Source organism: Hevea brasiliensis, chromosome 13, assembly GCF_030052815.1.
Source record: "Hevea brasiliensis isolate MT/VB/25A 57/8 chromosome 13, ASM3005281v1, whole genome shotgun sequence".
Lineage (NCBI taxonomy): Eukaryota > Viridiplantae > Streptophyta > Magnoliopsida > Malpighiales > Euphorbiaceae > Hevea > Hevea brasiliensis.
In genome coordinates, this window is record NC_079505.1 from 80,279,793 (window position 1) to 80,302,196 (window position 22,404).

Here is a 22,404-nt window from a genome sequence, read left to right on the forward strand (position 1 = left end):
CCAAATAATTTGCAAAAAATGGGACAAGCTGGTTAATCAGTTTACCACCATCAAAAAGAAAAAGTGAAAAAGGTTCAAAACATAATTGAACTTAAAAAATTTGGTAACTTTACAAGACTGATCAGAGTTCTGACAGATAAAGAAAAGGGCTCCAGTTGCATTACCTTCAGAAGCATCATCAGTCACAGTCCCAACAGCAGTCATTGCTAAGACTATGTCAGATCTCTTCAACAACAATCTTATGATTTTTCGACGTTTTGGTGGTAACTGCTCCATCACATGCTTCTTCAAACGCCTTATCTACAATAATAAAATAAAACATAAACCTATGAATGAGAATTTCTCAAAACAAAGCACATGCAATATGTTACATATCAGAGAAGAAGACTGAGGCAGAATAAGGGTTAGTTGCATGAGTTGTAATTGGTGGGAGAATAGTTGTCAAGTAGCTAGTTGTATGAGTTGTAATTGGCGGGTGAATGGTTGTCAAATAGCTGTCAAGTAGTTATAAACTCTGTTGTAGTTCATTGTAAAGGCATTCTAATGCTTTCTCAAGAAATAACAATTCTTTCTCTTTTCTGATTCTATTTCTCTCTCCCTACTTCTTCTTCTTCCTTCCTAAATTCTTCTAATTATTCTCTGTTAGGGTTTCAATCCTAACACAATAATGTATAAAATCATAACTCGAAAGAAAATTTGACTTGGAGAAAGGCACATTATTTATTGTTATATCATAACTTCTTATCTACTTGTTTACCAATAATTAATTGTTTAACTTCTCACAACACAAGTATTCTGAAAATCTTTAATATACTAAAAGAACTAGGAAAATGAGAAAAGATAACAAAGAAAAAGTGGTAGCGATTTTTGGATGTAATGTAAAGTTCCATCTCTATCACTTCTCGGTTTGACAATTAAGAATTAACAATTGGACAATGACAATTACAGCTGATACTTTTCAAAAAAAAAAAAAAGTAATGTGAATAATAGTCCACACAACATTAAGCACAAAGGCAAGAGCATACCATAACAGTTTGTCTAAGTAACATGTTCAATTCCTCCAAGCGAATGCCCTTTGAGAAATCCTGCAATAAAGATTTCATATTTTATTAAATAACTCAAAGCTTCATTTAGAGCCAAGATGCAAAGAAAAGTTTTTGTAGACAAAGGGCAAAGAGTTTTTGTCTACAAAAACTTTTACACTATGGTCCATGAGTTTCTAGCCAAATAACTCACACCATCGCCAATGAATAAGAAAGCCTTTATGAAATCATATAATGTTATTTTATGGCTGCTGTCAAGGTTACCTGGAAGTGTTTCCCTTCAGAAGTCCGGACATATTTAACCGCACAATATGTTTTTGCAAAGTCATACTTGGTCTGTCCCAGTAAACCAGGCCTAAAATCAGAAGCATTGTTAAGGAATGGGATCTGAATTAATCAAAACTTAAGAAAAGCATATCAGCTGTGTAAGATTGGAAGAACACTTGCCATAAGATATTTATCTGATGAAAAATGTCATATGGCCTATGATCACCTAGGAATTTACACAAACATCACATTAGAATGCATATTTAATACTAATCCAAACAGAACTTGAGAACGCTATTAACAGTAGAGGGATATTACAAAATGGATAAGTAACACATTTTCAATCCAAAGATAATTCAAGATCACTACAGAATAAAGATAATTCCATTTTGCCCCAAATAAACATGCTATAACCTGGATAAAGAAGGTGTCCCAGATAAAAGAACTATGCGCTTGACCTTTGCTGCCACTTCAAGAACAGCTTTTATCTGTTAACACAAGAAATGACCAAATAGTATTAGGCACTTGAATACTATGCAACTGCCAATAAAAGCAAATTAAATGGGATCTATATTTGAATAAAGGAGTACTTCCAATTCAAGTACTTACAGCTTATTTAACATAATGGAAAGCATAAAATGGCAGATCCTAATATCAATTACTTGTCTTTTTTCCTCTATTCCTTGTCTTATGCAATGGCAACAAAGGCCTGGATTTTAGCTATGTTAATTAAGAACACTCTGGTAGTAATGAAAACTTTGTGATGTCAATATTTTATTTTATTTCAAAGTAATTATCTTCTATAAATCAATGGATGCGAAGACCAACAACCACATACATTATCTTACAAATCTACCAGTTACACTGTTCTTAATTGAGTTTACAACTGCATTGCATCACCAATTGATCATAGTAGTTCCACCTAGCCTAAACCAAAAGATAGTACAGTTCACAATGTCAACTTTAGTAATATATTTTCCTGACTAATTCTTGTAAAGCACACCAACTCACACACACAGAGAATCTCCAAATTATCAAAAGAACTCCATGATGCCAGAAGTTCCAAATGAGAATCACAAGTAATTCACAAGACAATGTCAACATTTATATTGTACAATTTTTTTTGCAAAAAGAAGTAAGAAAAATATGGGAATCCTCAACTATCTAAAAGCTAAATATTACCTCACTTGATTCTGACTTCTTCTTTGAACAACGCACATGGTGAGATTCATCAACTATTAAGAGAGCCCATTCTCGCTCAAGCATGCTCTTTCTCAAGTGATGAAGCATTGTATAAGAAATAACCACAACTCTTGGGCATCTTGTTAGATATGCAGGATTATTTCGATGACCAAAAACTGAATTAAAAAAATTGTAAGTAATACAGAAAACAAGTAATTCTGGCTGCAATGAAAAGATTTGAGATTTGGTCCAAAAATAAAGGGCTAAGGAAGAAGATAATGTCTTGATGATTTGTTAACTCTAATATACAGAATTACAGAAATAAGAAATAAAAATAAAATCTACATTAAAGAAGATGTTTTTGGTTTGCCTTATTAAAACCGTATAAAGCACAATCTCAGAACAAAAAATATATATACAATAAAATCTATCACGAGGAGTTCAGAAAAAAAAAAAAATAGATATATATATATATAACTAATATTTTATGCAACCAAGTGTTATGTGTTGTTGAGCCAATGACAATCTCGAATTTAAGATAACAAGTTCAATCCCATTCAACAATATGCCCTACCTCCACTCAGAATGATTACTGGACAAGAGCAATTAAAGTTAATTTTTTTTTTTTTAAAAGTCATATTATTTTCCAACTCAACTCAACTAAGCCTTTATCCTAAAAATTTATGAAGGTCAGCTATATGGATTCTCTTTCTTCACTCTAAACGATTTTGGGCTAAATCCTCGAAAATGTGTAATGCTTATAGGTCATGTTGTACTACTCTCCTCCAAATCAGTTTAGGTTTACCCATTCTTCTCTTCCTATCCTCTAACCTAATGTGCTCTACTTGTCTAACTGGAGCCTACTTATATCTATGCTTCACATAACCAAACCACCTCAATCTCCCTTCTCTCAACTTATCCTCAATTGGCACCACTTGTAGAAAACAGAGAATTTTGATAATTTTCTTTTATATTTCTTCATACAGAAATAATTTACAAACATTCTAATTTATATACAAAGGCTACGACTAACTAGGAAATTAATAATAGCCAATAAATACAATAATTCCTAATTATATTCTAATTTACAGCTAATTTACACTGATTAAGAGATTTACACTAATTGAGGAATTCTAACACCCCCCTCAAGTTGGTTCATGTATGTTGCACATGCCTAACTTGCAAACTAGGGTATGAAACCCCTTACAACTTAATCCCTTAGTGAACACATCTACTAACTGATCTTTCAACTCTACGTAAGAGATACTTAAGGAACCATTGACAACTTTTTCTTTTATGAAGTGTCTGTCAATCTCCATATGCTTGGTCCGATCATGCTGAACTGGATTGTGAACTATACTGATGGTAGCATTATTATCACAGAACAGGGACAAACCACTAGTTTCCAGCAATTTTAATTCCTTCATTAACTTTCGTAACCACAATAGTTCACAAATACCTTAAGCCATTGCTCTAAACTCAGCCTCTGCACTCGATCTAGCTGTCACATTTTGCTTCTTGCTTCTCTAAGTGACTAGATTACCACCAACAAAAGTACAGTAATCAGATGTCGATCTCCTATCATCAAGAGATCCACCCTAATTTGCATCTATAAAGGCCTTAATCTGAAGATGGTCATGCTTTGAGAAAAGAAGTCATTTCCCAGGTGAAGATTTTAAGTATCGCAAGATGCGGAAAATAGCCTCCAAATGAGATTTATGAAGATCATGCATATACTGACTCACTAAACCCACTGCATATGTTATATCTGGTCTGGTATGCGACAAGTAAATCAGTCTGCAAACTAACCTCTGATATCTCCCAATATCCACGGATTCCCCAACTTCAGCTTGCAATTTATGATTTGCCTCAATGGGAGACTTTGCTGGTTTACAACCTAGCATTCTTATTTCCTCCAATAGATCTAGTATGTACTTCCTTTAAGAAATAAATATTCCTTTAAGAAATAAATATTCCTTTATTTAGCCTTTTCAAATCTTTAATTTCAAACTCCTATGCTAGTTGTTCCTTTAGATGAATCATTTTTTCTCTATCATCACTAGTTACCACAATATCATCCACATAGACAATAAGCAGAGTGATCTTACCCCTATAGTGTTTTATAAACAAGGTGTGATCAGCATTGCTTTGGCAGTATCCAAAAGAAACCATAGCCTTATTAAACCTATCAAACCATGCCCTAGGTGACTGTTTTAAGCCATACCGTGCTTTCTTCAATCTGCAACTTTTCCTTTGGTCTTCCCATTCTCAAACCCTGAAGGAATTTCCATATATACTTCTTCTTCCAAATCACCATGTAGAAAGGCATTTTTTACATCAAACTGCTGCAAATCCCACTCAAGATTTACTGCACATGATAGTAAAATTCTGATGGTATTCATTTTAGCAACAGGAGCAAACGTTTCCTGGTAATCTACCCCATACGTCTGTGTGAAGCCTTTTGCTACCAGCCTAGCCTTATACCTTTCAATTGAACCATCTGCTCTATGTTTCACAGTGAACACCCACTTGCATTCAACTAGTTTTTTTCTCCATTGGAAGAGTAACAAGTTCCCATGTCTCATTCTTTGCTAGAGCTTTCATCTCCTCCACCATGGCTGCCTTCCATTTTGGATCAAGACATGCTTTCTTCCAATCCTGTGGGATAGAAACAGAGGAAACAGACAATAGAAAGGCTCTATAGGATGGAGACAAAGAATCATAGGAAATGAAGTTAGAGATGGGATGTTTAGTATAGGTTTTAACACCTTTTTTGAGAGCAATAAGAATATCAAGATCATTATTAGAAGAAGGAAGAGTACAACTCAACTCAACTCAACTCAACTAAGCCTTTATCCCAAAATTTGGGGTCGACTATATGAATTCTCTTTCTCCACTCTAAACGATTTTGGATTACATCTTCGGAAATGTGTAATGCTTTTAGGTTATGTTGTACTACTCTCCTCCAAGTCAGTTTAGGTCTACCCCTTCTTTTCTTTCTATTCTATACCCTAATGTGCTCTGCTTGTCTAACTGGAGTCTCCCTATGTCTACGCTTCACATGACCAAACCACCCCAATCTCCCTTCTCTCAACTTATCCTCAATTGGTACCACTACTACCTTTTCTCTAATACTCTCATTACGGACTTTATCTAGTCTAGTATGACCATTCATCCACCTTAACATTCTCATATCCGCAACTCTTATCTTAGACACATACGACTCCTTCAATGCCTAACACTCACTGCCATATAACATGGCCGGTCGTATGACTATGCAGTAAAATTTTCCTTTCAACTTATTGGGAATCTTGCGATCACATAAAACTTCCGTGGCACGTCTCCACTTCAACTATCCGGCTTTAATCCTATGACTAACATCCTCCTCACATCCTCCATCTACTTGAAGGACTGAGCCGAGATATTTAAAGTGATTACTTTGGGACAGTATCACTCCATCCAAACTAACTCCTTCCCTATCACTAGTTCGGCCTTCACTGAACTTGCAATGCACGTATTTTGTCTTCGTTCTACTTAACTTAGAGCCCTTTGACTCTAGAGTACTTCTCCAAAGCTCTAACTTTCTATTAATTCTTTCTTGCTTCTCATCTATTAGAACTATATCATCCGCAAACATCATGCACCAAGGGATACTTTTTTGTATATATTTCGTTAATTCATCTAAAACTAATGTAAAAAGGTAAGGGCTTACAGCTGAACCTTGGTATAATCCAACTGAGATAGGAAAATCTCTTGTGTCCCTTCCCACTATGTGCACAATAGTAGTTGCTCCTTCATACATGTCTTTCAACACTTGTATGTACCTAATAAATACCCCCTTTTATTCTAACACTCTCCATAAGATATCTCTTGGAACACTATCATAAGCCTTCTCCAAATCGATAAAAACCATGTGTAAATCTTTCCTTGCATTTTATATTTCTCCATCAAGCTTTTAATGAGAAAGATAGCTTCCATAGTTGAGCGACCAGGCATTAAGCCAAATTGAATGGGAGAGATAGAAGTATCATGACGTAGTCGATGTTCCACAACTCTTTCCCACAATTTAATAGTATGGCTCATGAGTTTAATTCCCCTATAGTTTGAGCAACTTTGTATGTCTCCTTTATTTTTAAAAATAGGTACTAAAATACTCATTTTCCATTCATCAGGAACCAAAGGAGACTCATCACATACCTCAAGATGTTCAGGAATTGAATCCAAATTCTGGTTGATCAGCAGTCTCCTGCTTGATGGCTATATCTGTCCTGTTTCGCCGAGTATAGATTCTCAAATCTTGTCCATTCAGTCTCCCTTGAGATTTAGGTGACTCCCCTTGAGTATCATTATTAGGTATAGGCTTTAGACCCAAATTTTCCCATTGAAGTTGAAAGTTGGGAGAGCACAAAGAAGAAAGGAAAGACACCTCTTCTTCCTTCCTATGCTCCCCCTAAAGAGGTGGATGAAAATAAGATTCAGATTCCCTAAAGGTAACATCCATGCTCACAAAATATTTTCGTGTAAGAGGGTGATAACACCTATACCCCTTCTGAGTACTGGAATAACCAACAAAGACACACTTGAGGGCTCGAGGTTCTAACTTCCCCCTATTAGGCTAATGAACAAAGCAAACACAACCAAAGATCTTTGGAGGAACAGTATATGAATTTTTACCTTGCAAAACCTCTAAAGGACTCTTAAACTCCAAAGTCCGGAGTGGCATCCTATTAATAAGATATGCAGCAGAAAGAATTGCATCCCCCAGTAAGGTTTGGGAATATTCATTGTAAACATAAGAGACCTAGCAACCTCTAGTAAATGTCTATTTTTTCTCTCAAACATTCCATTTTGGGCACTAGTGTTAACACAACTAGTCTTATGCAAAATTTCGTGTGACTTCAAATATTCCTGAAAAACTTCATTCATATACTCTGTGCCATTATCAGTTCTCAGTATTTTAACATAAACATCAAACAGGGTGCTAATCATTTTGTGAAATTGCTGAAAACATGAAAATACTTTATTTTTTCCTTTCATCAGATATACCCAAATTAACCTACTGCAACAATCAATAAAGGTCACAAACCATCTATAACCTGATAAAGACACATTTGAGTAGGCCCCCACACATCAGAATGGATAGTCATAAAAGGAACTGAAGCCTTATTATTTATTGCAGGATAAAATTGTCTAGTATGTTTGGCAAACTCATAAGCATCACATACTAACAATTCAGTTTGGCATTACTTAAACAAAAGAGGATAAAGTTTCTCTAAAACAGTAAATGAAGGATGTCCAAATCTCCTATGCCATTGAATAATTTCTTCCTCAGCACCCATAGACTGTCCCAACATGGCCTGATCAACACAATCATTCAATAGATATAGCCCATCTTGCAGTCTACCACTGTCAATCGTTCTCCCTGTTATCAACTCCTAAAACACACAGTGAGTGGAAAAAAATTTAATTTTGCAGTTGAGAGCTTTTGTGATAGAACTGACAGACAAAAGGTTAATAGAAAAGCTAGGCACATGTAAGACAGAACTAAGACTTATAGTAGGAGTGCATTTAACAGAACCTGTTCCAGAAACATTAGATAAGGATCCATCCGTAATGCGGACTTTTTCTTTGCCTGAATATGAAGAATAGGATATGAATTTATTCGAAGAGCCTGTCATATGTTTATTTGCTCCAGAATCTATAACCCAAAATGAATTATTATGATTGGCAAGAAAAACATTACCTGAGTTGACGAAGTTAGAAAAGGCAACTGTAGTTGATTGTGATTCAAACTGTGATAGAAATCGTCTCAGAGTCTGTAAATCTTCATTGGAAAACATCCCAGTGATAGCAATATCTTCAGAAACACTCACAAGCTCAAATACATTTGCTTGTGATCTAGCAGAGCCCATCCTTTTTTCCTCCACGCCCTTTAGTTGGGCGGCCGTGCAGCTTCCAACATTGTTCTTTGGTGTGCCGAGATTTCCCATAGTAGTCACAATGCAAGTGATCCTTATCTGATGGACCATATGACTGCTCTCGAAAGTAGTTAGCAGCCAGCCCAGCCTTATCAACAACTGTAAAATTGATCATGACACTCATTCTGCTCTCCTCCTGCTGAACATAAAAATATGTCTGTCTTAAGGTGGGCAAAGGATTCTTACCAAGCATTTGGACCCGAATCTGATCATACTTCACATTTAGCCCAGCAAGAAAATCATATATGCGCTCCTTCTCAACCAATTTTTGAAACTTAACTGCATCAACCGGACATGAAGCCTGAAAGTCCTAATAGAAATCCGACTCTTGCCATAGACCACTCAATTCCGCATAATACTGAGCAACAATCAACTCACCTTATTTCATTCCATGAACCTTGTTCCTAAGCTCATAAACTTGTGCATCATTCCCAACTTGAGAATAAGTCTGAGAAACAGCACTCCAAATGGTAGCAACACTGTCCAACAGTAAATACCCACGAGCTATATGAGGTTGCATAGAATTAATGAGCCATGACATAACAAGAGAGTTCTCCGACTCCCACTGGCTGTAGGTAGAACTAGTACTCTCTGACTTTTTTCTATCTCCAGTGATATACCCCTGCAGTCCTCTAGCCTGAATGAATAGTAGACAAGATCTAGACCATGTCAAATAATTAGTTCCATCCAACTTTACAGGACTAATTTGTAAAGAGGAATTATCACCAACAAATCCAGTCTTTGTTTCAAAAGCTTTCTTCTTTTCATCAATCATTTTTCAATTAAAAAAATAGGTGTTAACACAGAAAGCAAGAAACTAGGCAACGGAAGGTACCCAAAAAAATAAATGTGCAAACCAGGTGTGGAAACACGTTGGTCAGAGGTGTGTCGGACAGGAAAGGTCGTCGGCAAGAGGGGCGGTCAGAGAAATCACCAAAAAAAAGAGTGCATGCACCAGTGCGTGACAAATGATGAGAGACTTCTGGAGGCTCGTGAGCTCACGCACTTCACCGGACGGTGGTAGGACTCCGGGCGTAAGCGATCGGCTGGTGTCCTTCCTCCTCAAGTGGGTGGTGACAATCACCTCCCTTCCTAGAACGACGTAGAAGCTTGACAAAAAAAAAATTACCAAAAACTACACTGTTTACGCCAATAAATTTTGGCACTGCTCTAATACCATATAGAAAACAGAGAATTTGAAAATTTTTCTTTTATATTTCTTCATACAAAAATGATTTACAAGCATTCTAATTTATATACAAAGGCTAGGACAAACTAGGAAACTAATAATAGCCAATAAATACAATAATTCCTAATTATATTCTAATTTACAGCTAATTTACACTGATTAAGGGATTTACACTTATAACACCACTCCTACCTTTTCTCTAATTCTCTCATTATGGACTTTATCTAGTCTAGTATGGCCACTCATCCACCTTAATATTCTCATCTCTGCAACTCCTATCTTAGACACATACGACTCCTTCATTGCTCAACACTCACTACCATATAACAATGCCGATCGTATGACTGTACGGTAAAATTTTCCTTTTGGGATCTTGCAATCACATAAAACTCCCGTGACACATCTCCACTTCAACCATCCAGCTTTAATCCTATGACTAACATACTCCTCACATCCCCCGTCTACTTGAAGGATTGAGCTGAGATATTCAAAATGATTAACTAACTCCTTCCCTATCACCAGTTCGGCCTTCATTGAACTTGCAATACATGTATTCTGTCTTCGCTCTACTTAATTTAATGCCCTTTGACTCTAGAGTACTTCTCCAAAACTCTAGCTTTCTATTAACTCCTCGCGTCTCATCTATTAGAACTATATCATCCACAAACATCATGCACCAAGGAATACTCTCTTGTATATGTTTCGTCAATTCATCTAGAACTAATGTAAAAAGGTAAGGGCTTACAGTTGAACCTTGGTGTAATCCAACTAAGATAGGAAAATCTCTTGTGTCCCCTTCCACTGTGTGCACAATAGTACTTACTCCTTCATATATATCTTTCAACACTTGTATGTACCTAATAGATACTCTCTTTTGTTCTAACACTCTCCATAAAACATCTCTTAGAACACTACCATAAGCCTTCTCCAAATCGATAAAAACTATCTCTATATTTCTCCATCAAGCTTCTAATGAGAAAGATCGCTTTCATAGTTGAATGACCAAGCATGAAGCCAAATTGATTGAGAGAGATAGAAGTGTCATGACGTAGTCGATGTTTCACAACTCTCTCCCACAATTTCATAGTATTGCTCATGAGTTTAATTCCCCTATAGTTTGAGCAACTCTGTATGTCTCCCTTATTTTTAAAAATAGGTACTAAAATACTCCTCCTCCATTCATCAGGCATTTTCTTTGAGTTTAGAATTTTATTAAACAATTTAGTTAACCATGTCACTCCCATATCTCCCAAACACTTCCACACTTCAATTTGTATTCCATCGGGTCCACAGGCTTTACCCACTATCATTCTTTTAAGTGCTTCCTTTACTTCTGAAGATCTAATCTTTCTCATATAATTCACATTCTTTTCTATTGCTTTGTAATCTATATTCATGCTATTACCACTTTTACTATTGTTAAAGAGATCATCAAAATAATTTCTCCATCTTTCTTTAATGTTCTCATTTTTCACCAACACTTTTCTTTTCTTAATCCTTAATCCACCTAACTTGATTAAGATTTTGACATTTCTTGTCTCTCCTCCTTGCTAATCTATAAATATCTTTTTTTCCCTTCTTTAGTTTCAACTTTCTCATATAACTTTTCAAAGGCATGTGCTCTTGCTTGATTAACTGTCTTTTTTGCCTCTTTCTTTGCTATCTTATACTGTTCATACTCATTATTATCACACTTGGGTAATTTCTTATACTATTCCCTCTTTCTCTTCACTGCCTTTTGTACTTCCTCATTCCACCACCATCTCTCTTTTGAGGGTGGTCCATGTTCTCTAGACTCTCCAAGTACTTTTCTAACTGCTTCTCTAATCTTTGATCCAAATATGAGAATTATTAAAAAATAAAAAATGCATAACCTTCTAGTATACTCACTAGATATAGTTTGTGTTCAGAGTTCAGACTCAGCTTCATGTGACTAATCTACAATAAGTGGATATAAAATATACAAATACATAGATGCAGATAGGAATATGTAAGTATAACTAGTAACTATAAAAGAACTTGAGGATTCAATCTAATCAAAGACCAACAAACAGACAAAAATTTATTCACAAAATGACAATTTTGTAATAGTGAGTTAACATTTCTAAATTTATTTTTCAATTTTTTGTGCAACATAACCATCTTCATTAATTTGCATGTCCAGAAGATTAAACTTTAGACAGTTACTTCACAATCTATAAGTGCATAGCATTGTAGTAGAAAAGAGGCAAGAAAAAAATAAAGAAAGAGACACGGAATGAGAAGCCAATACCAAGGTGGATTTCAGAAGGTAAACAAGAGGGCAGCCATCGCTCTAATTCTTCAGCCCATGAAAACCGCAAAATGGCTGGGCAAACAACAAGTATAGGACCTTCATTCATGAAACAGCCTGCAATAGCTATTGCCTGAAAACAAATCAAGCATATAAAAGGAGTCATCTTATGAGAATCCCATTTTTTTGAGGCAAAATTTTTTTCTCCTTTTAATAAACTCAGAAATCAGAATAAACATTATTGATTAAACATATATCACATGCACAAATTTGCTAACATGCATTGATATCTTCACTTTTACCCAAATATGACAATCTTCAAGACCAATGACCATTAATATTCACTCATGTTGTAATAAAGCACCAAAAATAAGCCTTGAAGGACCGCTAATGCATAAAACCGGTGGGCTTAAGCAGGCATCCAGACCACAATGCTTTTACATATGAATCATTGACATATTATCATTAAAACAACCTGAAGCGTTTTTCCAAGACCCATTTCATCTGCAATAAGGCAGCGACCACCCCTTCTCAAACCAAATCTTAAACCATCCAGTTGGAAGGGCAACAGCACATCCAATATCTTTCTTGGCAGTTTCCCTATCAATTCATCAACATTTTCATCAGTCAAATGTTCAGGCCTGAGGGGTTCCCATTGCCCAGTCTCAAAGGAATGTAAAAGTCTTTGGACAACATTTAGTGTGCCAAAAGGTATCTTCTGAATTTCAATGCCCTTATAATTCTTTAAACAGGACAAAACTCCATCATAATCTCTAAGCTTATAAACGCAGGCTTTTCCACCTCCATGATTTTGCGTGTAGTGTGATGGGATTACCTAAAACAAAAAACAAAATTAAATAATTCAACATAGTATAAATTGCATAATTTTTTTTAAAGATTGAATTGTTTCTCTTTGTAAAATGTGACCCCAAGTTACAGAATTAAGCAGAATCCATTGAGATAATGCTTTCAAGATCCATTATAAAAGCGAGTATTCGTCAATAAAATAACATCCTTTAAAAGTTAAAGTCCTCTATTTTGTCCCTGAAGGAAGGACAAAACACAAACTATTCCCAGAGCATCAGCCTTTTCCTTCAATTCTTCTCTTTCTTTTAAGCTCCTTAAAACAAATACTATAATGCTAGTATTATCCACTTTCCAGAGCAACGTTTTCTTGCCATTTCCTCCTTATTATTAAAATTTTTAAATAAAAAAAAAACCATTAATTCCGTTGGAATAAATCACAAAAAAAAAAAGAATTCAATTGAATTCACAAACAATCATTCTTCATTTCTATTTCTTTGAAAATGAAATTTCATGTAAGTTAAAAAGAATTTAATTCTTTGGTCAATGACTACAAAGAAATTGAATTGTATTCTTGTAAAATTCTAGATTCCAAACAGGGGTGAAAGAACCAAAATACAACAGTTAAACTACATTTTTTTTTACTTTCCCTCTGCTAGGAAACCTAATTCTCCAACCCCATTTCATCTCAATTTCCGCCACTTTCTCAACGGTCAAAAAAAAACAAAGCTTGCAACCAAAAATTATAAGAACCCCACTTACATCGGATAAGCAACAGTTTAATCTCCTAAAGCACTCCTCTTCCCCCGGATAGGCAAACCCTTGTAAAGCCTCTGGCGTGACGGAGAACGAGTCAGGAGAGCATATTTCGAGCCGGACCCGGAACTTTTGCTCCAAATGAGTATTCGAATTCCGGCAAAGGGTAGTAGAAGCGAGCTCGGGAGTGAGCTTTCGGCACTTGAAGAGCCGCCATGGATTATGTTGGTCTTGTTGTTGTCGTTGGTTGATGATAGATTCCGTGAATGCTTTTCTCTTTGCTAAAGCCGCCAATCGATTCGCTTCTGCTCTCTGTCTCTGCTCTTCTGTGATCGGCATTTTCGCATTTTTTTGGGATTATTAGGGTTTCTACAGCGAGCAGCGAGTGACAGAGAAGAGGGGGCTTAGAAGTTGGACTGAAAAAGGCGCGGAAAGTTTGTGAAGTTTGTAGTTGTGCACACGAGTGGGAAAATAAAACGTGTGATACCATAACGGTGTCGTTTCATCATATGCCAAGCAGGTATGTGCTACCGTTGAATGCTATAATTTAAAATTTCCTTTAATTTTAAATTAACCAAAAGCAGGCCGGGCCATGCAATTTCCATATTTTTCCAGCAGAAACATCAGGGATACTTGATGGCGATTATCAATAGCTGCTTCTGAATATGATGAATAGCATATTAGCTACTGGGTGTAAGGGTATAAATCAACCTGAATTTTGAAGAGCTTGTTTTTGGTTTGTTAAAATGTTTTCAATTTCGAGCCAAATTTATTTTAAAATGGGCTGAAAAAAAAAATCGTATTAAGTTTTTATTGAATTTTTACCGAATATAAATATTATCTGTAATTTCAACTCTTATTACCATTAATATTGTTTGGATACTTATAATTAACTTTTTCACCTCATTAATAAATCTGTTGGAGTTTTTATTGAGCCGAGCCTTAAGTAGCTTGCATACAACTCGGTTCATTTACTGCCATACTCAGTTGAGAAATTTGCTGCTCTTGCTTAATAAGTTGTGATCCTCACAAGTCACAACAAAGCCACCCAGTAGCATAGTTCGAAATGGAGAAGGTATCAAAGACCACGAGCTCAGTTACCTTTCAAAATGGACATTCCGTTTACATATTACATTACCTACCCGCCATTTCTGCACCCTGCCAAGGAATAGTTTGGTAACATAGATAACCCCTAATTTTTACCAACTCAACCTTCAATAACACTGCTATTCATAATTTATTATTCATTTCAGTGGAGACAAAGAGAAAAAGAGGAGTTAGAGATGGAAAACAACTTGACATTTGGTGCATAGAAAGGTAAAAAGATTCTTTGCTTCCCTGAAAAGCTCAAATATGCTTCGCACAAATTGCAAAGCATATTCATCTTTGCTTGCTTGCACCAGTCTCCTGCTCACGAGCTAAAGTTCTTAAAAGGTTTCAGAACATCCTTTCCAGGCCGTTTATTATCGTTTCTCAACACTTGCCACCTGAAAAAGGCTGGAAAAAATATCAGATGAAAAATTGACACGTGCATGGAGTATTTGCTAAAGCAAAAGAGGTATCTCCAACCCTGTTCCTTTTAAAATCAACTATACATTGGGAAAATATTCTTTAAACATTTGTTGGACTTTGGCAACACTTTTCATAGTTAGCAATTCCTACAACTTAAAGAAGAATTAATTAGCAGTGGCAACACTTTTCATAGTTAACAATTCCTACAACTTAAAGAAGAATTAATTAGCAGCAAGTTCATTAGAATTGGAAGGGAAAACCCTCTTCATATCAGCCATTTTTTTTAGAATTATTTCATAAAACAAACGAAAATGAGCATGAAAAAGCAACCTATTCTATATATTGTGTTTCTGCTTCTTCCTCCCAGTTTCATTCGTCTTGATTGAATTATTTACTTGCTATCTTGGTACAGTGTGATTCTGTGGTCCAGAACAGGAGGACTCTAGCAGTACTCAGGACACAGAATCCTCCAAAAGAGGTGGTAACAGAATCCTCCAAAACAGCTGCTTGCTATGCAAATCAGTTAAATTGTATATAATTCTATTAATGTGTATTAACGACTCAAATAGTTGACTGTGGAAAGATGTAAATTAACTAATAGATATAAAGCATGAGAAGTTGCAATTGCCTACAGAAAAATTACCAATGCAAATGACTTCAAAAACTGGCAAGAGAATGTATGGACACCTATAATTAGCATCTGCCAGTAGGCTATTCAAGTAAAATCTTATTTATATGCAAGAGTAGAGCATTGAAGAGACCAACATTTCTTGGTTATTGTACATTATTATTTGTTACCTTACATTAGAAAATGTGGAAACCAGCATACCACATACAAACCAGTTATGTTGGCGGTTGATTCCAATTTTTGTTGCATATTTGCAGCAGGCAGATGGGCTGATTCCTTCCATTTTCCAGCCTGTGCATGCAATGCATTTTTCTGACCTCTCGTTAGAAGAGGAATTCAGAAAAAGAAATAGTTTCGTAAGATTGGGAACAAGAATAAATTCCTTGCTAATGCTATGTATCATTCACCTTTTTTTAAAACAATGAAAGAATAAAATGCGACTTTTTTGCTAAACGTGTCTAAGAAGTCAAAAATATCAACAAATCAGTGGGTGTATCCTCTGTAAGAAAGAGAAAGTAAAGAATCTTAGGATAACAGAATGTCAAGCGGCGTCTTCTCTTGCCTGAAACTGTTCATTTTCAAGAGCTGAACGCTATAAATTATCACAAGTTCTTCATCCAGATTTCTATCTACTTATAGCATCTTTCTCTCCAACTCATTTTTGTGTTCACAGAGTTTCTTCTTGTGGAAAGCAGGAAAACCAGGCAGGATTGGTAGAGGAGACTAAACATTGAAGTATTTGATAAGGCAAAGTAGTATTCTCTAATCCCAAGTTTCCTTTTCTTATATTTTACAAGTTTGGTTTATTTTACATTATAAATGTGTTTAGCAACTTACAGGATTGAGATTTGATTAGCTGAATAATACATCAGAATTTGTTAGATTCATTGGCTATGCTTAGTGTTATCTAAGACAGACACACAAATCGTACAATCACTCCGGTAAAAAAGAGAAGAATAATAACACAGAATTTAACTTGGTTCAACCGTAAGGTTTACATGCGGGGCAAGACAAGAGAAAAAAGTTTCACTGTGATGATGAAAAGAGGAAGATACAATCAATCAGAACTCTCAAATCCTAATTCCAGTGCGTTTCCATAATATCCCAATCGGTCGCAAAGCGAAACTTTCGGATCGAGTCACAACTCGGGTCCATGAACAAATATATCCAAATTTCAAGCCACAAAATATAATACTTGGAATGCTAAATGTATGGCTCATAGTTTTCACAATCCAATAAATGATAAAAATAAATAAATAAATAAACATGATCACTGGTAAATCACACATAATTAGTCTGAACTAGATTACATGATGGAATAGAGTGATACATATGCTAAATTTGAGTTATGCAGCTTCTTAAACAGTATTGCTGATCTTACATTTGTTCTCAAGCATGCTATTCCTATGCATCACCTTACAATGTTCGGTGAAAGGAACTTAATTTGGTGTTGTTTTCTGGTTAATCGTGAAGCAAAACATATGAAAAACAATATGGGAAAATTTTTTATGATTTACATTTATAGATAACATGAATTGGTTGCGAAGGCAGAGTGGCAGCCAAATGAAGCAAGATCAAGATTCCATTTACAATGGATTTACAGCTGCAGTAGCAGCAGCTGCATTTGCCATTCAGTCACTTGAAGAAGCTGAAACCTTAAAGAATAAGAATTGGAACAAAAAAAAAAAGATGCCACAGCTAAACTACCGCATTCAAATGAAGTGACCAGGAGATTCTCATCCAAGAAAACAAAAAATGGAGGTAAACTCTCAACAACATAACCTTCTTTATAAAAGTTTTTGATATTAATTCATTCCAAGAAAGTAACCAGCCATATGCAACAGGTGAAACCTTCATGAGACAGCCACTGAAACAGAATCATGAGGGACTAGAGAAGACTTATTCAAATAGAAAACCAAGTCGTTCGTCCTCCAATAAACTCAAAGTCCATGAAGATACTCGTGGAAAAGCTGAACGCGAACAGTAAGCATTCTTCAATCCGGAAATACTTTGAAGTAATGCAAAGTAAATGCTATGAGCAATTTTCATCTTACAAGCTCTTGCATTCTGCGTGGTTTCAGAATCTAATTTATGACGAATTTCAGGAATGACAAACTGAAATCACTTCTTGCTTGGGCAAAGGTAAAGAAGACGAAAGTCGAACACAAAATGGAATTGAAAAAGGTTTCTAACTTGCACTTTATGTTCCATTTTTTAACTTTCTAAATTCCAAATATAAAGGTAGTGTCTTACCTAATTGTTGAAACTGCAGGACTAAATGCAGCAGAGAGTGGGCAAGAGACCTTGCAACTTTAAGCATAACATGATAGAATAAGCAGCAATTCCTGCAGAGAGTGGCATGAGCAAGAACATATATACTTGAAAAGTGAGCTGAGCTGAAAGAGAGTAATTGGAACTTGGAAGGTATAGGTATATTACATGAAAGTCTGAAAGCAATAAAATGTCTTTGTATCAGTCATAGAGGTGTAATGATCTGTCTGATCAAGTTGTATCAGCACAAAAATCTCCAGAATCTACCCAGAAAAAGGTAAATGAAGTGAACTTTTTTCCCTCTGCCTCTAATGCAGAAAAGTGAATTTTCCAGAGTTAGATTTTAAGGTTCTGCAATTCTTGTAGAATGACATGTTCACTTGTTCTACTTCTAGGATAAAACTTAATGATTATTGATCTATAGACACAAATCATCTTTTGTGGCATCCAAAGTATGGTTTATCAGTCTTTTTCTACCTTTGAAGCTGCTACAGGGTTACAGAAACACTGAAAACCTTGGTATTCATTTTTGTTTGTCCAGCCTGGACAATGGATTTATGGAATTGGACAACTCTTGTGTGAAAATATTTAATTAAGTTGTTTAACTAAGATCTCTCGTAAGGGACATGCAACTTCATTTTTTGATTGGTACAAAGGAGAGGTCATATCCTGCGCCCTGAGCTATTAATACTGCCTCTAAATTCACTCACAGGATGGCAAATCCACCAGCCAGTCCGTAGCTGCAAAAGGCACCTCACTATCAAATTGCAACAACACAACCTTATGTGACAGGATTGCCAATGCCCCTTGCAAAAGATATATTCAAAATACTATTCATTTTTAACATTATAGAATTTATTATATGGTCCTAAACCGACTAAAATTGAGGAAAAGAATCTGCATAGCTAGCCGACCCTCACCAGATCAAGATTGAAGTCTACTTGAGTTGCATTGAGTATTTTTTTTTTTAAGTGGAGAAAGAATATTCTAAACCGAAGATTTGATACATGAGACTGAACATTCCTTCAAACGAATCTAGTAGCAATGGGCACCAGCTATAGCATTCTTTGTTAATGGGGATATACTTTGACGTTGGCACAATATGGTAGCTAAAACCAGGTGTACAATATATTGCCAAGGGAACAAAAGAAAGAAAACAAGGTACTGGCAATCATTGTTACTTGTAAATTGGAGCTACATCATTCATAATCTTGTCATTGATTGGCCATGGGTCTCTTTGATGCCCTAAGGCTTGTGATGTAACCTTTGTATTGGATGGGCTCTTTTTTATAATGGGTTATAAGTCTTTTTATTATCACATGTCTTGAATTATAATGACTCAGGTTTCATATTAAAAATAATATTATATTTATTACTTATAAATATTTACAGAGAATTAAATCGCTGTTAAAATCAAAATTTGAGATATCTTCAATGACCATATATATCATAAGAATTTAATATTTCATTGAATAAATCATTTTCTTCACTTCTTTTATTTTAATAATAAGGCGGGCATAAGTGGCCCCAGAGTAAGGGAGAGGAGACAAGAGAGCCAGGGTATATCCGATTCAGTCCAAGGAGTTGTGTTAGCTACCACAAGTTTTTGTGCAAAATCTCAATCAAAATTCAAAATCAATGTGATATGTGAGCTTACGAGGGGACCATATAGCTAGGGCTAATTGCATGACAGTGAAGTAACAAAGAATCCAAAAATCTCTATATCTAAACTCAAAGCAAACTTCTGTTCATGGAGAGAGGGAATCTATCGATCATCATCATTATCATCGATCGGTCAGTGTACAGAACCCAAATGGAATCTAAATCACCAAAGACAAGAAGACGTCGAAGGAGGAAAAAGTAGCATATCCTTTCATGTGCATCCCACTACCCCCCAGCTGAAGAATCCCACTACCCGCCTTCCTGTCCCCATGTATGCACTCAACGTGCAACTCCTTCTGGTTTTCGTCTTTAATTATTCTTTTTCAACATCCTTTTTTTGCTTTTGATCTTTGTTTTCTTTTGTAGAGAGAATCACTTTTTTTTTTTTTTATTATCTTTCCAATTGTTACTTTTTCCAAACATCACTTGTTATGGGTATCTCTCCCGCTGCTGCTGCTGAACTTTGTTTTTCTTCTATATTGGCAGCAGCTTTTTTTCAACAACAGATGGGTTTGCTTTCCAGGTTAATTGAACAGCTTTTTGAATTTCTTCCCTTTCTGAATAACTGTGATCAAATATTATCGTTTTCACAACGTCTTTCTTAACATTTTCTCTCTTTTCAAAAATGGGTTTCCACCTTTACTTCTTTGTGTTTCTTTGTTCAAGTGCAAAATTATAATTTCATGACCATTTTATATTGCATACATTCGTTGTTAGGTAGCTACCATTTCTTGATTTTGGTTTATGAATTGCTTTCTTCTCTTAAAATTTGTCAGCGACAAACAAATTATTTTCTTTCCTGGCACCTAAAAAATAAATAAATTTATGGTAATTTGAGTTGAATTCACATATGTATTCAGGTCGAATTCTTATGAGGTAGCAGAGCTAACATGGGAGAATGGTCAGCCAGCCATGCATGGGCTTGGTGGGCTGCTTCACTCTAGCCAGGCTACAAAGGCCACATGGGGTAGGACCAGTGAAACCCTAGAGTCTATAGTCCACCAAGCCGCATCATGCCACAGTACACAACAAAACATAAACTCAAACCACCACCAGGAGCCGGCAAAGATAGCCTCCGCTGTCGCATCATCGGACGGCAAATGGGCAGAAACGTCCTCCGGGCAACAACAGGCACAGATGGACCCCTCGATAAAGAAACGTGCAAGATCAGAGTCGAACCAATACTGTCGAAGCAACAGGGATCATGAGCATGTGGACCGTAGTGCATGTGCAAGTGCTAGTCCCATAACGACTTATGCTTCTTTTGAGTCTACCCCTAGCTACAAGGCCAAGACCACTGATAATGAGGATTCTTCTTCTCATGGTGGATCGGTAAAACAAACAAACACACACACGCACACACACATATATATATATAGCCCTTGATTTTAATGTTATAATTAGTTTCATGCTTAATTAAGTCGTAGAAATTAAACATGTAATAATATGTAGTTCTCCTATATGTGTAGGAAAACCAATATGAAGATCGAGAGACCAAAACAATCAGATCTGATTCAAGTAGAAGAAGTCGAGTTGCTGCCGTTCACAATCAATCAGAGCAGGTAATATGGAGTTAAGGAAGACTGTGCTCAAGAAAATAGAAGGGTTTATGTAAATGAGACAGAACTAAATTAAAATATTTTATGGTAATGGAGAGTTAATTTTAAGCCGCTGTTAGCTTATTTGTTTAAGCACGGTTGATATTTTATTGGCAGAGACGAAGAGATAGGATCAATCAAAAGATGAAAGCTCTCCAGAAGTTGGTTCCTAATGCAAGTAAGGTCAGTAGTTCATGCACATGTTAACTAAAAAATTAAAAACTGAATATTAGACTCACAATTGATAAGTTGTGAATATTAAAAAAAAATTCAAAATTTCAATTCAAAATAATTGCAGACAGATAAAGCATCAATGCTGGATGAGGTGATAGAGTACGTGAAACAACTACAAGCACAAGTTCAAGTAATGAGTGTGAGAAACATGCCTCAGATGATGATGCCTTTAGGGATGCAACAACATCTTCATCAAATGTCTCTCCTAGCACGTATGGGCATGGGGGTTACTCATCTTGGTTTGGGAATGGGGATGCTTCATGACATGTCCACAATAGGACATACCACTACTGCACCTCCACTACTCCACCCTGCACCACCAGCCGCCACTGCTGCCGCCGCTGCATTTGCTCCTCCTCCTCCTCATCCCTTTGTAGTTCCCTCTATGATCCCAGCAGCAAATCCGGACCCTGCCGCCAATAGTTCAGCTCCTTTGCCTGATCCATATTGCAGTTTTTTAGCGCGAGTATGCGTTCCATTTTTATATGCTTAAACATAATTCCATTTTTTTTATTCTTCTTTTAATTAATATATTTTTTTTTTTCTTTTATTGGATATGATTTTTAATTCCCAACCGATGAAGTCGATGAATATGGAGCTTTACAACAACATGGCAGCACTGTACCAGCAGACCACACAAGCAGCAAGCGGCCCTTCACAGCCCAACCACCCCCAAGGTGATTAACAACAATAAGAGTATTTGTAAAACAATAAGAAAGAATAGGAGGAGGAAAAAGAGTATAAATATATGAGCCTAATTAATGTAACTTAATATGAACAATTGTTTATGTATTATTTTATTGCTAATTAATAAAATTAATGTCTTGTATAATACTTTAATAATGTCCCATTGATGTAGTAACAACCGGTAACCTCCTTTATCAAAATCACATAAAAATCTGTTTTTAGTTAAAAAAATAAATAAATAAAAGAATATTCATCCAATTTTTCTGATAACTGGAAAAAACACACACACATTCATACACTCGATAAATATCCATCTCCATA

At 35.8% G+C, this 22,404-nt stretch overlaps 2 protein-coding genes and 1 long non-coding RNA gene across 6 annotated transcripts in view; 2 read left to right on the forward strand and 1 right to left on the reverse strand.

Annotated features, from left to right (window-relative positions):
• LOC110639187 (uncharacterized) overlaps window positions 1-13,933 on the reverse strand; it is a 28,512-nt gene extending 14,579 nt beyond the window's left edge. The window contains exons 1-9 of one of the 2 annotated variants that reach the window (XM_021790024.2): window positions 13,498-13,933; window positions 12,407-12,766; window positions 11,932-12,064; window positions 2,493-2,668; window positions 1,725-1,798; window positions 1,491-1,526; window positions 1,308-1,398; window positions 1,026-1,085; window positions 165-300 (exon numbers count right to left, since the gene is read on the reverse strand). In XM_021790024.2, the coding sequence (XP_021645716.2) occupies window positions 165-300; window positions 1,026-1,085; window positions 1,308-1,398; window positions 1,491-1,526; window positions 1,725-1,798; window positions 2,493-2,668; window positions 11,932-12,064; window positions 12,407-12,766; window positions 13,498-13,830 (1,399 nt within the window). In that variant the 5' untranslated portion in view covers window positions 13,831-13,933. The remainder of the gene's footprint in view (window positions 1-164; window positions 301-1,025; window positions 1,086-1,307; window positions 1,399-1,490; window positions 1,527-1,724; window positions 1,799-2,492; window positions 2,669-11,931; window positions 12,065-12,406; window positions 12,767-13,497) is intronic. The other variant, XM_021790025.2, reaches the window with a different exon arrangement.
• Window positions 13,934-16,162: 2,229 nt separating this feature from the next.
• LOC110639180 (uncharacterized) lies at window positions 16,163-18,228 on the forward strand. Of its 3 annotated transcripts, none has more exons than XR_009142605.1 (5): window positions 16,163-16,383; window positions 17,157-17,392; window positions 17,476-17,614; window positions 17,737-17,815; window positions 17,904-18,228. It is a non-coding gene; the product is annotated as an uncharacterized LOC110639180 (long non-coding RNA). The 3 variants fall into 3 exon arrangements; XR_009142606.1 differs by having other exon boundaries at window positions 16,164-16,383; window positions 17,179-17,392; XR_009142607.1 differs by having other exon boundaries at window positions 16,164-16,383; window positions 17,183-17,392.
• A 1,629-nt stretch (window positions 18,229-19,857) lies between these two features.
• LOC110639202 (transcription factor PIF7) lies at window positions 19,858-22,230 on the forward strand. Its single transcript, XM_058132430.1, has 6 exons — window positions 19,858-20,087; window positions 20,425-20,896; window positions 21,034-21,126; window positions 21,280-21,345; window positions 21,461-21,862; window positions 21,980-22,230. The coding sequence occupies exons 1-6, from the start codon at window positions 19,996-19,998 to the stop codon at window positions 22,079-22,081; spliced, it is 1,227 nt and encodes a 408-aa protein (XP_057988413.1). The 5' UTR covers window positions 19,858-19,995; the 3' UTR covers window positions 22,082-22,230.
• Window positions 22,231-22,404: the final 174 nt, after the last annotated feature.

Bases quoted from the DNA above. Each gene is read 5' to 3' on its own strand.
- LOC110639202 (XM_058132430.1), top strand. From the start codon at position 19,996: ATGGGTATCTCTCCCGCTGCTGCTGCTGAACTTTGTTTTTCTTCTATA. The intron at 21,346-21,460 runs GTCAGTAGTTCA...AAATAATTGCAG, and splicing joins TGGTTCCTAATGCAAGTAAG to ACAGATAAAGCATCAATGCT. The intron at 21,863-21,979 runs GTATGCGTTCCA...CAACCGATGAAG, and splicing joins ATTGCAGTTTTTTAGCGCGA to TCGATGAATATGGAGCTTTA.